This window comes from Canis lupus, chromosome 3 (genome assembly GCF_003254725.2).
Source record: "Canis lupus dingo isolate Sandy chromosome 3, ASM325472v2, whole genome shotgun sequence".
NCBI classification, from domain to species: domain Eukaryota; kingdom Metazoa; phylum Chordata; class Mammalia; order Carnivora; family Canidae; genus Canis; species Canis lupus.
In genome coordinates, this window is record NC_064245.1 from 28,504,529 (window position 1) to 28,521,109 (window position 16,581).

A 16,581-nucleotide genomic window follows, 5' to 3' on the forward strand; every position below is an offset into this window, starting at 1 on the left:
AATCTCAAAGCAACAGCAACACTATTAAGAGTTTGGGATTTGGAGTGCTATGTAAAGCTTTGCTATATACTGGCTGATAGAGTTTGTGTAGTTCATTTAACATCCTTTTTCTGATAACACTTACTTTCTTTTTTTTGAGGATGTGTTAGTTTCCTGGGGCTGTCATAACAAATTACCACAGATCAGGTGAATTAAAACAGCAGAAATTTATTTTCATACTTTGTAGGAAGCTGAAAGTCCAAAATCAAGGCATCAAAGGGTTGATTACTTCTGGTGGCTTTAAGGAAGCAACTACTTTTTGCTAATTTATAGTGGTTGCCAGCAGTTCTGCATTCATTGGCTTACAGATTCATCACTCCAGTCACTGCCTCCACCTTTACATTTTCTCTTCATGTCTCTGTGTGTTCTTTTCTGTCTTTTATAAGGACACTCCTTGGATTTAGGGCCTACCCTAATCCAGTGTGATCTCATCTCCATCTTTACCTTAGTAATATCTGCAAAGACTCTTATCTCCAAGTAAGGTCACGTTCTGAGGGTAGACATGAATTCTTGGGAGGACACTGTTCAGCCTGCTTGGAAGGGTAGCAACATATTCATCTTACTTCACAGGAATTTTATAGGAGTTAATAAAACAATATATGTAAGAGGAATGTACTTTGAAATTGTAGAGTGCTCCCATGTTCATAGTTCTTACTGTTTTTTTGCTTTACCTTTTAGGTGGTTATGGCAGTTGCACAGCTGTATTGGCACATATCACCAAAATCTGAAGTTGGCATTATTTCTAAATCACTAGTGCGTTTACTTCGTAGTAATAGGTAGGACTTGATTTTGTTTTTCCTTTTGTATTCCTTTAAAAGTAATGTTTGAACAAATGTAATCCGTCTTTCAGACATTTATTACATGATTCTGTATTCTGTCTATAAGGTTTCATACTTAAGGGATCATCATAAAAGCCTTTTATACTATTTATCTCTAAGTTCATGATTAAGTATAAAATTTCTTTTAAACTCAAGCCCAAAGGGATTGAGAATATTTTGGCAAAGTTTAAGATCAGATTTTTGAGGTTGTTTTGTTTTCCGTGTTTTAAAAATTATAACATAGTTTCAGTTCTTTAGCTTACCCTGAGTATTTTGTTGTAATTAGTTACTTTAAATATAAAATTTCTTTCATTGAGTGCTTACTTTTGCTAATAGAGTTGGGAGGGGGAAGATGCATGTTTCTTTTTGTCTTTATAGCACCACTAACTGCTTAGCTCTAGACTGACTTTTGTCATTATGAGATCCTTTGTGTTCCTATTCTTTCCTATGTCTTTATACATATTCTTTTCCTTTTTATCAGTTCAGTAATTTTTCTTTTCTGTAGCTAGTTCAAAAGTTATCAGAAGGATCTGAAATGTATGTTTCACATAAAGCTTTATACTAGACCCAGTTCTACCTTCATTTCTTAATATATTTGGACATAAAATAACAGGACTTTTTTTTTTAATCTTTTTTATCACAGTGGCCAGAACTGACACAATGAGCATCTAATTAAGAGTTTATATTAATTGTATGGTCATGTTTATTCCATTAGCCCTAAGAATACTTCCTTGAGTATGTTCAGAGCAGCTATAGTATAGGCTTTTACATCTTAGGAACACAGAATTGTAAAAGAGATTTTAACTTTTCCTCATGATGAATCAAATCTTATTAGTAGTTTATAGGAAAAGTGTGCTTAAAAAGAAGACATAAATATCTAAGATTTATTTATTTTTTAAATATCTAAGATTTACCTGAAACTTTTTAATATTATATTTGAATTCAATATAAAACTTATTGCTGATTTCTTTGGTTGTTTAATATACTGTTTACATAAGGGCACTTAATTGGAAAACATATCCAATGAAAAATCTCCTTTAATTTTTAGGGAGGTGCAGTATATTGTCCTACAGAATATAGCAACTATGTCAATTCAGAGAAAGGTATGTACATTGTGAACATATAATTCAAGAGAGAAATGAATGTATTAGTACCATAAATGTATTTATATATTTATTTTTATAATCTAGGGTATGTTTGAACCTTATCTGAAGAGTTTCTATGTTAGGTCAACTGATCCAACTATGATCAAAATACTGAAGGTATGCATGCTTTTATTTTTCTGGTACCTTTAGTACATCTTTACTTTGAGGATACTGCTAAAGCTTCTAGCATCTGCAAAATGGACACCTACTTTTTAAAAAACACATTTAGGGATTTTCCTTATACTTTCTAAACTTTATTATTATATCCAGTTACTATGGTGCATCCTAATAATACAAAGCTTATACATACTCCCTGCACCTTGAATAACCCATTGTATACTGAAGGAGACAGACGTGTAAATAGATAATTTTAGTACTATGTATTGTTAAGTGATATAGAGATTTGAGTTGAGTACTGGGCAGAACAGAAAGAGGGGGTTAATTCTTTAGGATTTATGGAAGACTTGTGGAAGGATGATGCTTGAGTGGATCTTAAAAAATATTTTTGTGAACTTTTTTGTTTTGGTTGGTAGATTGAATAGGAGGTTGTGGATTTGGGAATAGGAGAAAGAAATAGTTAATGCTAACAGATTATGAAAGAGTGTTCAGAGAGTAATAACTACATTATAGAACGTAGTTAGAGATATAAAGATGTGAAAATTAATATGATACTTAGAAAAATAAATAGTATAGAATAGAAAGCATGGAAACAGATCCATGTATATGAAGAATACTGGAATGATTGGTTATTCACATGGAAACTGCGTGTAATCCTAAGAAAATAGAATATATCTCCACATTGTAGGATATTTTGGAAAATAATTGGTTTGCAGTTATCAAAAATGTCAAGCTTGTAAAAGAAAGGTTGAGAAACTTTCAGACAGAAGGAGACTAAAGATAAAACTGAACATAATGTGTGATAATGAACTAGATCCCTTTATATTATATATGATTGAGATAATTAGTGAAACTTAAATGGGAGTGATGACTGCATGCATGTATGTATCAGTGTTAATTTCTTGTTTTTCTTGGTTCTGTTGTGTTCTATAGGACAATGTCCTTGCTGTAGGGAATATACACAAAAGCATTTGGGGATGATGTGGTGTCACATTGGCAACTCTCAAATGATTCAGATCAAAATAGTTTTTTTTTACCCTTTCTATATATTTAAGATTGTTTTAAAAAAAAATGTACAAACAATGAAAATGTTTTCTTCAAAATAAAATGCAAAGTGTAGCTATAATCTGAGAAAAAACATTCCCAGTACATATATCTAAAAAATGACTAGTACTCAAAATATATAAAGAACTTCTACAATTTATCCCTTTTAATTGGAGTGTTTAGACCATTTATTTTTAATGTAATTACTAATATGACTGTATACATACACACACACATACATCTTATGTTTTGTTTTCTATTTGTCCCATCTGTTCTCTGTTCCTTTTTTCCTTTTTCTTGCTTTCCTTCAGATTATTTGAATTTTTTTTTATTTGAATATTTTTTACAAGAAAGAAATGAAACTTTTTAAGTCAGCCTATTGGAGATAGTCTTTTATTTTATTTTATTTTTGTTTGTTTATTCATGAGAGAGACACAGAAAGAGGCAGAGACAGAGGCAGAGGGAGAAGCTGGCTCCCTATGGGGAGCCCAGTGTGGGACTCGATCCTGGAACCCCAAATCACACCCTGACCCAAAGGCAGGTGTTCAGCCAACCATTGAGCCCCAGGAGTCCAAGAGATAGACTTTCAGTTGCATATTCTTGTAACTGTGAATCCAAAAGAAGAAATTAAAATGTCCAAGTGTTTGGAATGGTAGGATGAATGAGAACAAATCAGTCAAAAGAATTAATTGGTATTTGGAAAACAGGTATTACATGGTGGGCAAGTTGTTTTCTAACTTTGTTAGTAAAGGAATAAAAGTGCCAAACAACCTTAAATTGTTTAATTAGATATAAATTGTAAAGTTGGGACAAACAGGGAAGATGTAGGATTCTCTTTTTCCTAATTGTTTTTAAGCATTACATAATTACCTGTTCTCTATTTGGAAATGTAGGAAGACAAACTTTACCAGAAGGGTATAATGCCTCACAACATTTGTAACAATGTGACCTCTTTTAAAAACAAAAATTCTCTATCAAATTAAATTAATAGATTGATCGATTGGTCGATTGCAGGTTGGCTGGCACCTGGGTGGCTCAGTTGGTTAAATGTCTGCCGACAGCTCGGGTAATGATCCTGGGATCCTGGGATCCAGCCCTGCATTGGCCTCCCTGCTCAGTGGAGAATCTGATTCTCCCTCTCCCTCTGCTGCTCCCCCTGCTTGTTCTCTCTTTCAGTCTTGTTCTCTCTGTCAAATAAATAAATAAAAATAAAAACAAAAATTACCTTTCTGTGAAATGCCTGGTCTTTATTAAACTAATCCTTTTTATTTGTGTTTTACAATGTTACTATCTCTTTTTTTCTACTGTAGCTTGAAATTTTGACAAACTTGGCAAATGAAGCCAACATATCAACTCTGCTTCGAGAATTTCAGGTTTGTATACAGTGCTAATTATAAAATAACTTCTAAAACATTTGTTTAGTGTACAGTGAACTATACATCTTTCTCAATTCACAAGTAGGCAATTGTGTTAAATAAAACAGTGATTTGGGACAAGATCGAGAAAAGAAATTTATAAATTTCTACACATAAACATTAACTACAAATTTAAATTTTAAGGGAAATGAAATAGTAGTCCCTTTCATGTTTTCATAGAATTTGAAGGAGTAGTTTATAACTATACTTTTTTATCTTTAAATTATGTTATTGGGAAGGATTCCATATCTCTGTGCTGTCATTATCACTAGTCCATTCCATATTCTGCATTCTGAAAATGGTTTCACTTCTTATCTGGTTGTCCTGTTTAATTGACCTATCACTCTTTTAGATAGTGTCCAAATTGCTCCTGTCATGATGTTTTTTTATCATTGTTTTTGTTTTGTACTTTTTAAAACCATTAATGCTATGGATGGGATGTCTCCCAGCTATGCACCCTTTAAAAAGTATTATTAAAAAAAAAAGTATTATTCAACAATTACCTCATGGGTATATGCCCTTTAAGATGGAGGGGTCAGCTCTGGACACTTAGTGGTTAACAATAGCAATAGAGGGATCCCTGGGTGGCGCAGCGGTTTAGCGCCTGCCTTTGGCCCAAGGCGCGATCCTGGAGACCCGGGATCGAATCCCACGTCGGGCTCCCGGTGCATGGAGCCTGCTTCTCCCTCTGCCTGTCTCTGCCTCTCTCTCTCTCTCTATCTCTGTGTGACTATCATAAATAAATAAAAATTAAAAAAAAAAAACAATAGCAATAGAAAACCTAATATTACGAATTGTGTATCTCATCAGCAGTTTTCTTAGTAAAAATATACCACATGCTACACACAAATCAGTTTTTGTTAACTCTCCACTTCTGTGGATTTTTATTTTGTTGCCATTATCCTCCTATATACCTATATTAAATTTCCTTTTAGCTACATAAATATTGTATTTTTTTTACCTGGGGGACCTTATACTTATAACAGGAGTAGTAGAATATTATAGCATGCCTATAATTTATAATTTTATAACTGGATTACTGTACTTTTATGCTATATATTTTTCTAGAAGTATTCCTTATAAACTTAGGATGTTTTAGGATGCCTGGGTGACTTAGTTGGTTAAACATGCAGCTCTTGATTTCAGCTAAGGTCATGATCTCAGGGTTGTGAGATTGAGCCCCAAGTTGGGTTCTGTATTGGGTGTGGAGCCTGCTTAAGATTCTCTTTCCTGGGCAGCCCCGGTGGCGCAGTGGTTTAGTGCCGCCTGCAGCCTGAGGTGTGATCCTGGAGACCTGGGATCGAGTCCCGCGTCAGGCTCCCTGTATGGAGCCTGCTTCTCCCTCTGCCTGTGTCTTGCCTCTTCTCTCTCTCTGTCATGAATAAATAAATAAATAAAATTAAAAGAAAAAAAAAAAAGATTCTCTTTCCTTCTCCCTTTGCTCCTCCCCCACAAATAAAAAATTTTTAAAAAATAAATTAGAATGTTTTGGATACCCAGTCATCTTTTATTTATATATGCCAGAAAATACAGTATCTCAAGTAATACATACCTAGAGAACATTAATTGGGTTTGATTTCTATTTCATTTTTATAAATTTGCTTTTTTTTTTTAAGTTTTTTATTTTTGTCTTAGTCTTTCCATTTGTCTCTTTTCTTATTGTATGTAAACTGTTTGGGTGTCCTTTTGCTATCAGCTTCCTGCTATGTTAAGTTTACTGGGGATGTAGGTGGTGCATCTCAGGCAATTTTATAGCATTGTTTAGTTGTACAGAGGTGACACACTGGACCTATTTCAAAATATTGGTGTCTAGCCACTTCATCTAATATTAGGATTTTTAATAAAGTCCATCATTTAGTTAGACTTTCTAATATATTCTTTTTTTATGTATCTACTTTTATCACTGTCAGCATTTGTGCCTTATTTGTGTGGTTTATGGGTTATGTTTATAGGTATGACCAGCTTACTTAAAACTTTTTGAGTAAAACAGAATTTTTCTAAAGACATATAGTTTTTATGTTTTTTTTTTAAGATTTATTTATTTTTTCATGAGAGAGAGAGAGTTAGAAACATATGCAGAGGGAGAAGCAGGCTCTTATCAGGAGCCTGATGTTGGACTTAATCCCAGATCCCGGGATCACGACCTGAGCTGAAGGCAGCTGCCCAACCGCTGAGCCACCCAGGTGTCCCAAGACATATATTTTTTAATTGAGGAAATTAGGTCATCAGCTAGAAAGTGGTTTAAATACAATCGATCTTTCCTACATGGAACTAAGAGAATTTAATTTTTTTCTTCAGTATTTAATCCTGTTCTTGGTACTGCTTTCACAAACAAAATCCATATGGTTTTAGATGTTCTTAGATTTCCTCTTCCATTTGTCATTTTGGCACCATTTAAATATACATCCTCTTTGGTATGTTAAGTAACCATAGTGTTCATTTTACATTACGTACTTCTCATTTGAGGTTCGGAATCTTTTTTTAAAAAATTTCAGTTGAGGGTTGCCTGGTTGGCTTAGTCAATAAAGCATGTGATGCTTGATTTCAGATTGAGACTGAGCTGCACATGGAGAGGAAAGCTTATTTCTAAAAAATAAATAAATAAAAATTCAGTTGAAAATGGGATTTTAAATTTTGTTTACATACATTGTAATATATAAATATGTTATATTTTATACACATAAAGCATGTTCATTTCTATAAACAATAAAAGCTCTTTTTAAATTAGGAAAGTTAGGGCAGCCCGGTGGCCCAGCAGTCTAGCTCTGCCTTCAGCCCGGGGTGTGATCCTGGAGATCCGGGATCAAGTCCCACGTTGGGTTCCCTCCATGGAGCCTGCTTCTCCCTCTGCCTGTGCCTCTGCCTTTCTCTCCCTCTCTCTCTCTCTCTCTCTCTGTCTGTCATGAATAAATAAATAAAATCTTAAAAAAATAAATTAGGAAAGTTATAATCAAAGTGAAATTCTTTACAGCTATAGTAAATTTTGTGAAGATCTTTTAACTTCCTGTTATTAAGTCAGTGATTTCTTTTTAAGTTTATATAAATACATAGTTTACAATATGTTTTTAAAACATTCTTTTAAAGAAAATCTATTTCAAAAGTCTGGTATTTTGTTACAAACTGAGTATTTTAAAAGTCTATTGGAATACTGCTTATTGTAGCTATTATAGTTTTACTACCACTCAGATACCATTTTGAAAATGTTTGTCATAGTATTTTTGTCCATTTCCTCTTCTCCTAACTTTAGATTTAGTGTCTCTGAAAAAGCAACCCTTTTTTTCATAGATTCACAGATGCTGCTGGTTAAATGAACTGAAACCTCCAAAGAGAGAGTTCTCATCATCTCTTTCAACCTTGCACTTAAACTAATTGCTGTCTTTGGGTGACTGCTCCCTACTATCTGTTTTGGAGTCACAAGCCTCTGTGGCCACAGGTGAATGAACCTGGCTTGAAAATGTGCCTCTTCTATAGGCACATTCTTTAAGTAAAAAAACAAAATTAAATTAAGCTAAGTCATCATTTGGACCTGTTGTGCATATAAATGAGAATATTCATATTATAAAATTTGTTTTTTTTTACAAAGCTTAATATCTTTTTGTTTACTTGATATTACCAAAGTATAAACTAATTGAAATGGTATTTTTTAGACCTATGTGAAAAGCCAGGATAAACAGTTTGCAGCAGCCACTATTCAAACGATAGGCAGATGTGCAACCAACATCTCAGAAGTCACTGACACATGCCTCAGTGGCCTGGTATGTCTCTTATCCAACAGAGATGGTAAGTTGACGATTTAATTTTATTTGCAAGTAATTTATCATTTGGATATTCTTGGCATGATCTTCAAATTGTAACGTTTTCAACATTGCATTTTAGTGTTTCCTGTATGTCAGTAGCATGGTCATGATGAGAGTAGCATTTGATCTTTGAAATACAAAGACATACACGCACACTTTTGTCTTGTTTTAGTAAATCAGATAATAAACTTAGAGTATTTTTCCTAAATAGGACTAAGAAATTATAACTTGTTTATTTCTTTACATTTCAGTCACCTTCATTATACCCTTTCTACAAAGGTTCTATTTTGCTGCTTTTAATGACATGTAGTCATGTATTTATATTGGTTCACCTGCAGAGGGTGCTAAAAGCAGGCAAATGGCTAAAAGGCATATAACATGGAGAAGTGGCTAGATCAAAAAAGAATGTTTATTATGTACCTTCAAAGGTTTTTTTCCAGAAACTCATCTAATGATTTTATATTCAATATGAAACTTAATTTAAAAATCATCCGTTTGAAACAACTTCGTGTTTTTAAGCCAAACAACACGTAAACATTTTGTAAAACTGGGTAGGTGATAACCAGTGAAATGTATAATCTAGATGTCATACTGTTCTGTGGTAAAATGTCAGTTATTTCTGTGGTATGGCTTTAGAGCAAGTAAAGCCATTTGGGGAAAGATAAATATTGGTCAACTTTCACCTTTATAATAATTTATGTATAGAATTTTTATTATAATTGTATATTTGATTAAAACATTTTTTAGGAAAAGCTCAATTTTCTGTGTAAAATCATTGAAGTTATTTGTGGAATACTAAGTATAATTATGTCATATTTAGGCATATACAACATAGCGCAAGTTGAAACCTAAGAAAATTGATCATTTTACATTTATATTATTTTGTTTTTCACTACAATAACTGTTATCCCTAATTATGAATTCTCAAATGTAGATCTCTTTAGAAAACCATCCATTGTGATAAGCATTTCTAATGAAAACAAACCGAAACAAAATTTTGCCCAATTAGGAGTGATTTTTTACTGTGAACATAAAAATATAAACTTGAACCATGTAAACTTAAGGTAATAAGATGGGTAGAACATTTTTCTACATTCAGTATTAAAACTAAATAAGTTGCAACAAACATTTCAAGGAAATAGATTTTTTTTTAAGTTTACTATAAAATGTAACTAGAGAAGATTAGGATGCTAAATGGCATTCATTTTACCTATATCTACTTCTCATTTTACCTCATCTACTTTACCTATATCTACTTCCCTTTTGTCTCTATTTCTGTGTCACACATTAAAATGTGAGTTGAAAAACCTGTTTTATTTCCTGTATCTTAATAATAACTTTCTTCTTGATTGTATATGAGACATTTCTTGGAAAAATATTTCCAGAACCTTAGGGATTATGAACCAGGATTTACCAGGGTAATTATTTTAAAATTTAGTTGCATATGAAAAATACTACAAGCTAGTTAGTATACTCAGTGGTTCTTTTAAATACAAAGTATATTATTTAAGGTTTCTGAATTCTAGTTTTTGACCATTTTTTCTCATGTGAAATTTTCAAGTTGTGGATTTTAAAGCAATTATCTCTACTTCAGCTTTGTAAATTTCTTGAAAGTATTTTTTATTGACTTTGATTTAAAAGATGAATATTCTACCCTAGTAGTACTTTGAAGGGAAGAGTAGATTGTTTTATAATTAGATTATGGGAGACTAATATAATCTATATTCACTCTTAAAAGTAGGAAGATTTACTAATTTAAACTCTGATATTTTGATGTTTAGGATTTTGTTTTTGGTAAATCAAAACTGTCATTATAACAATGGCCTTTTTCCCTGCAGTTTGAATATTTTAGAAACTTAAATTGTCCATATTTTGGTTGCATAATCATCATTAGCCTATAGTGTCTCGTTCTTAATTCTTTTTCATATGTGCTGTACTTTTGTAGTTCGAAAACCTCATTAAAAGTGGTAAAACAGGGGGGCATTCCTGGGTGGCTCAGCGGTTTAGCGCCTGCCTTTGGCCCAGGGCGCGATCCTGGAGTCCCGGGATCGAGTCCCACATCGGGCTCCTTGTGTGGAGCCTGCTTCTTCCTCCTCCTGTTTCTCTGCCTCTCTATGTCTATCATAAATTAATAAATCTTTAAAAGAAAAAAAGAAGTGGTAAAACAGGGGCGCCTGGGTAGCTCAATCAGTTAAGCATCTGCCTTCGGCTCAGGTCATGATCCTGGGGTCCTGGGATTGAGCCCCTCAAGCCCCATGGAGGGCTCCCTGCTCAGTGGGTTGTCAGCTTTTCTTTGTCCCTCTGCTTCTCCCCCCACTCATGTTCTCTCTCAAATAAATAAAATCTTAAAAAAAATGTAGTAAAACAAATAAGGAGAATATTTATGTTAAAATCAGTAATATTAAAGAAAGTAATAATATTTTTAACTTTAAAATGACCAATCCGGACAACAGAGCTCCTTTCTTCTATTAAAAGATCTGCTTTTAGGAATAGGTGTCAAGAATGAGGTCTCAGTTTCTTTAAAATCTATATAGTCTTTTGAGGTTCTAAGGATCTGTGATTTTTGATATTAATACAAATATCTCATCATCTGTTCAGATAATGTATCTTAAAACCTTAGGGAGGGAACCCTGGGTGGCGCAGCGGTTTAGCGCCTGCCTTTGGCCCAGGACGCGATCCTGGAGACCCGGGATCGAATCCCACGTCGGGCTCCCGGTGCATGGAGCCTGCTTCTCCCTCTGCCTATGTCTCTCTGCCTCTCTCTCTCTCTCTGTGGGACTATCATAAATAAAAAAACAAAAAACAAAAAACAAACCTTAGGGACAGCAGTTAGACTCCATTGTTTTTTCCATATATTTAACACATTCTTTTTAGATCTGTAGGGGGTTTTTTTGTTTGTTTGTTTTTAATGTAACTGACTTCTCCTTTGACATGGAGAGGACTTTTCTAGGCAGACTTGAAGCTTGCCTAAAATAGTTTGGTATCACTATCTAAGATTAATTTGACAAATTTCTCAAGGACCTTTATGAGAAATTGCATATGTGCATTTCATCTGGCTTAGGATAATTTAATTGTCTAAGGTAATTTACTTCTGGTAACCTATTAGCAAAATTTGCTTGTCTGAATAACTTTACCGTCAATTGTAAACTAAAAGGATTGGGGCAGAGGACTATTTTTGTTGTTGTTTCATTTAGTTTTACATAATTCAATAAATATTTATTGAGAACTGGAATACATTGGGGGTAATTAGTATATGTTGAATAGCTAAATAAGATACTCATTCAGCCTATAAAAGGTTCCTGCATTTACAGAGTTAACAGTCTAATGAAAGGAGACAGTAATATAAAACAAGTATATTATAGTTCTGTGTATTGACCACTTACTCTGTTGTGAGCTGTCTGCTAACATGCAGAACTACACTACCTGTGTTTGAAAGTTAATGCTGTCTTGAATAAATTACTCAATCTCCCTGTGCTTCAGATTCTTCATTTGTAAAATGAGGATAATAGTAGACCGTAGTAACCTTGAAGACAATGCTAGGTGAAATAAACCTGCCACAAAAAGCCAAATATTGAATGATTCCGCTTTGTGTGAGAAACCTAAAATAGTCAAATTCATAGACTTAGAGAGTGGAATGCAAGTAGCCAGTGGTGGAGGAAAAGGGAACCCAGGGAATTACTAAACAGAAAACATAATGTTTCATTTAAGCAAGTTGAATAAGCTCTAGAGATTTGCTGTACAATATTATACCTATAGTCAACATTAATGTAACTACATTTTGTTATGAGGGTAGATCTCATGTTAGGTGTTCGTACCAAAATGAAATTAAATTTTAAAAATTGGGCTATACATCTTAGAGTAAGGACCATGAGGACAAGGCAGAAGCCAGAAAAGGTCCAGAATACAGAATCATTTTTTTGCTTCTGGTAGAGCAGCACCACAGTCCTGTGGTCTCTGAAAAATAGGGAATAGCATAAAGGAAAAGGGGTAGGATTACGTGAAGGGATGAGAAGGCACACGGGTGAGGCCGAATAGGACTCCTGCCAGAGATGTCCAGGTCCTTATGTTCAGAACCTATGAATATGCCACCTTCCATGGCAGAAGGGACTTTGCAGATATGATTAAGATTCTTGAGATGGAGACCAGAAGGGTCCTTAGGGAAGGAGGGAGGTCAAGAAAGTCATGTCTGAAGCAGAGCTTGGAGCGATACCATTGCCAGAATGGGGCCTTGAGCCGAGGAATATGGACAGCCTGTAGAAGCTGGAAAAGGTAAAGAGTGGATTTTCTCTTAGAACCTCTGTAGAGATGTAGTCATGTTGATATCTTGCTTTTAGCCCCATAAAGGTTAAACTGTTAACTTTTGACTCTAGAACTGTGTGATGCTAAATTTGTATTGTTTGAAGCCACTACATTTGTGGTAATTTATAAGAACAATAGGAAAGGATATAGCATTAAAGGATAAATGATGCTAAATATATATTTTAACTATAGCTAATCCTACCTCTCGTGTATAATAAAAGTAATGCAGTATTTTTTTCTTGGCCTAGTTTTGCAATAATATGTTTTAAAAATAAAAAATACTCTGGTTTCTTAAAATCATATTTACCATATTCTACTTTGCATATTCATTACTTTTAATTTTTCTTACTAAAGTATAAGTTTGAGAAAGTCAGGATCTTAATCTTTGTTTTCATCAAAGGTCAAAGTGGTGGTCTTTGTGTAAGTAATAGTTGCACCTCTTAGAGTTTAGAGATGAATGGTACATTCTGAATTCTGGACAAAGTCCTGTAAATCTAGTGCATTTCCTCTCTTCATCTTTAAAATCATGAGGATAAGGTACCTACTATATGTTACTATAGAAGAGAAAGAAATTTATCATACCATAAACTAAACCGTATAACCTTCATTTAACCTTCTGGAGAAAGAGGTAGTTTGAAAAAATGTATGTTTAATGATTAGAATCATAAAAATTTTACATGTATTCTTAAAGGGAGCTAGATAAGAAGATATATTTCAGAGAAAATAATAATACAAATCATGGTATTTCCATTATAATATTAAAAATAAACCTTTGTTTATTTGTTATATGCCAGGGGAATCTCTTAATGTCCCTGAAGCCCTATTAATAAAAAAAAAATGTCAAAATAATAAAGGCATTGTTGACTTACTTATTTGACATCAGTAGCATTGATAATTGTTTATATAAGATTCATTCCATACATAAGTTTAGGTGCTCTGGCTAACTGGATTACAATTCTCTGCTGGTGCCACCAAAAATGTAATTCTGGACCAGTGATTAGCAACTTCAGTGTAATAACGCAATCCCAGAATCCCAGTTTCAGGATCTGCTTCCTTAGAGCCACTCCTAGGACCAATTACTATATTAGTTAAGGCCCTGGCAAGAAACAGATGGTACACTTAAAAAGGATGATTGAAGAGAATTTAACAAAGGAACTATTTATAAGGTATGGGCAGGATCAAGAGAAACCAAGAAGGTATGATGTAAAACTCTGGGACTAACAGGCTAGTGATAGTGGGAAACCCCTTTATCATATCTAGAATTGAAGGGAAGGGGTGTGAGGTGTGAGGAGTGGGAGCAGTTACCAGACTCAGCAGGTGAGAGCCATTCCAGAAGAATTGAAACTATCAATAGATGAATGCATACACTACCAGGTAGACCTGGCAGTAGAGAGATCCAGGATAGTAAATGCAATCTCCTTCTGCCCTTTGATCTGCTGGTGCTTCCTATTAGCTAAACATAGCTGGAAGCTAGGGACAAGGGAGTTTGGTTGATGCAATCTGCAGAGATCAACCTCTAAGGGCACAGAGTGGGTCAGGAAAGTCAGAGAGTGGATTCACCAGGCAAATGGAGAGAATCCAGCACATAAGTGTACTAATTCTGGCTCTGAAGTCAGGCTATTTCTATAGTAACACCTTTCTTACTATTTTTTTTTAATTAATTTATTTATTTATGATAGTCACACACAGAGAGAAAGAGAGGCAGAGACACAGGCAGAGGGAGAAGCAGGCTCCATGCACCGGGAGCCCGACGTGGGATTCGATCCCGGGTCTCCAGGATCACGCCCTGGGCCAAAGGCAGGCGCCAAACCGCTGCGCCACCCAGGGATCCCACCTTTCTTACTATTAATGATTCACACAACTGATGATCCTTAGTACTCGTATTTTGTACATACCACTTAACGGAATTTTTTTTAGTTTGGTGAGCAGCAAAATCTATCCGCCCTCCCTTGGCTCTTCTGATTCAAGGATCCAGGCATTGGAAAGGGATATTAGAAACTAGGAGGTAACAACAGAAGTTAGAAATTAAAGTATAATCTTCTGCTTAAGAAATGTTCACCCCCAACATTTGGAAATATACTTGTAGTTATAGTTCTCACCTAGTCATTTAAAACATGTAGAATATTTTGCATTTAAATTGCATTAAACATATCTAATATGAATAATTTCTATCTTTTCCAGAAATAGTTGTTGCTGAAAGTGTGGTTGTTATTAAGAAATTACTGCAAATGCAACCTGCACAACATGGTGAAATTATTAAACATATGGCTAAACTCTTGGACAGTATAACTGTGAGTACCAATTAATAGGTCTTTCCTAAATTTAACTGGATTTTAGTCAATAATAGTGTTAAAATAAGTGGACATCTTAAAGTCTACTGGCTAAGAGCTTAACTGTTTGGATTCAAATTATGGTTCTAAGATTTTACACTGTTGTGAAAGGGAATTACAAATTGAAATGCAATAAATGCTGTAGTGTTAGATTGGAAATGGAGATATCAATGTGAACTTCATGGGTTTTATATTCGAGATATGTGTGAGTGTATAAATGCATGTATGTGTGTCCACACACATTTAAGTGTGCACATATGAATGCAAATATTACTCAATATATACAAACATCTATTTCTTGGAGAGGGCCTGCATGCAATAATACCAAATACAAATAAGCACATCTAGTTGCCTAGATCTTGTTTTTTTTTAATTGAGATATAATTTTATACCATAAAATTCACTCACATAATTTAACAGTTGTTGGTATATTCATAAAGTTGTGTAACCATCACTACTATGTAATTCCTGTACATTTTTATCATTCCAGTAAAAGAATCCTGTGGCTCAAACTGATCCTTCCCTTTCTCTAGCCCTTAACAACCACTAATCTACTTTGTCTTTATGGATTTGCTTATTCTGGATGTTTCATATAAATAGAGTCATACGTCAAGTGGCCTTTTTTGTCTGGCTTCTTTAACTTACCATGTTTTCAAGGTTTGTGCATGTTCTAAAATGTAGTACTGCATTCTTTTTGGTAGACCTTGGTTTTTAAATTGCATTCACCCCTCAAAGGAACCAGGTCTACTTAGAGAAATGGCTGATTTTAAAGCTAGGGCAAAGAAAGGAAAAGATGATACTGCAACATCTTGTTGGGCTAAAAAAGCAAGGAAATGTTCACAGAATGATAGAGATGTGTCAGAAAGACACAAAAGCCAGCTTGAAGGGGCTCCCAGTGGCCAATTTGGAAAACAAAATAAATTGTAGTAAAAGGATTATGGCCTAATGAATAGGGTAAGAATTTCTTGAGGCCACAGTGGAATGAATGAATGAATGAATGAATGAAGGGAGAAAGGTAAGCTCTTTCTTACAATGCAAAACTAATAAATGTAGAAGGAATGATGGAATTAGAATATTACCATTTGCATACCATCACAATAATGATTGAGGTAAGAATCATTAACAAATGCTAAAAAGTAGGGGTGAAAGTTTGAGTAGCCAGAGGTTATTTGTACAGTTTCAACGTATATAACATTACAAAGCATAAATTAGTGACTTTTGATTTACGATGGAGAAACCTAGCAGATTCTACCTGAACCAAATGAACATAGTTTACATTGCCAGCAATAGGATCAAATACCTTCTGATATGATATAGTGAATAGATCAGGTCTGTTGACTTCTTGCCAAAAGTGAATGGCTTAAATATAATCAAGATGAAACATGAGACAAACCCAAGTGAGGGTATACTGTGAAATAACTGGCTTGTACTCTTTAAAATGCCAAAGAAAAAAAGAGATTAAAAGGATATGACAACTCTATGCAACACATAAATTTGGGTTTTCTTTTTCTGTAATGGATTTGGTGGGATTTGATAGGACTAATTGGCAAAATCTCAAAATCTGTAGATTAGGTAAT

General features: G+C 34.1%; 1 protein-coding gene across 7 annotated transcripts in view; it reads left to right on the plus strand.

Annotated features, from left to right (window-relative positions):
* AP3B1 (adaptor related protein complex 3 subunit beta 1) overlaps positions 1-16,581 on the plus strand; it is a 264,956-nt gene that overhangs the window by 116,345 nt on the left and 132,030 nt on the right. For all 7 annotated transcript variants that reach the window (XM_025438344.3, XM_025438347.3, XM_025438345.3 and 4 more), the window contains 6 exons: positions 718-815; positions 1,906-1,960; positions 2,048-2,119; positions 4,474-4,536; positions 8,226-8,358; positions 14,856-14,965. In XM_025438344.3, the coding sequence (XP_025294129.3) occupies positions 718-815; positions 1,906-1,960; positions 2,048-2,119; positions 4,474-4,536; positions 8,226-8,358; positions 14,856-14,965 (531 nt within the window). The remainder of the gene's footprint in view (positions 1-717; positions 816-1,905; positions 1,961-2,047; positions 2,120-4,473; positions 4,537-8,225; positions 8,359-14,855; positions 14,966-16,581) is intronic.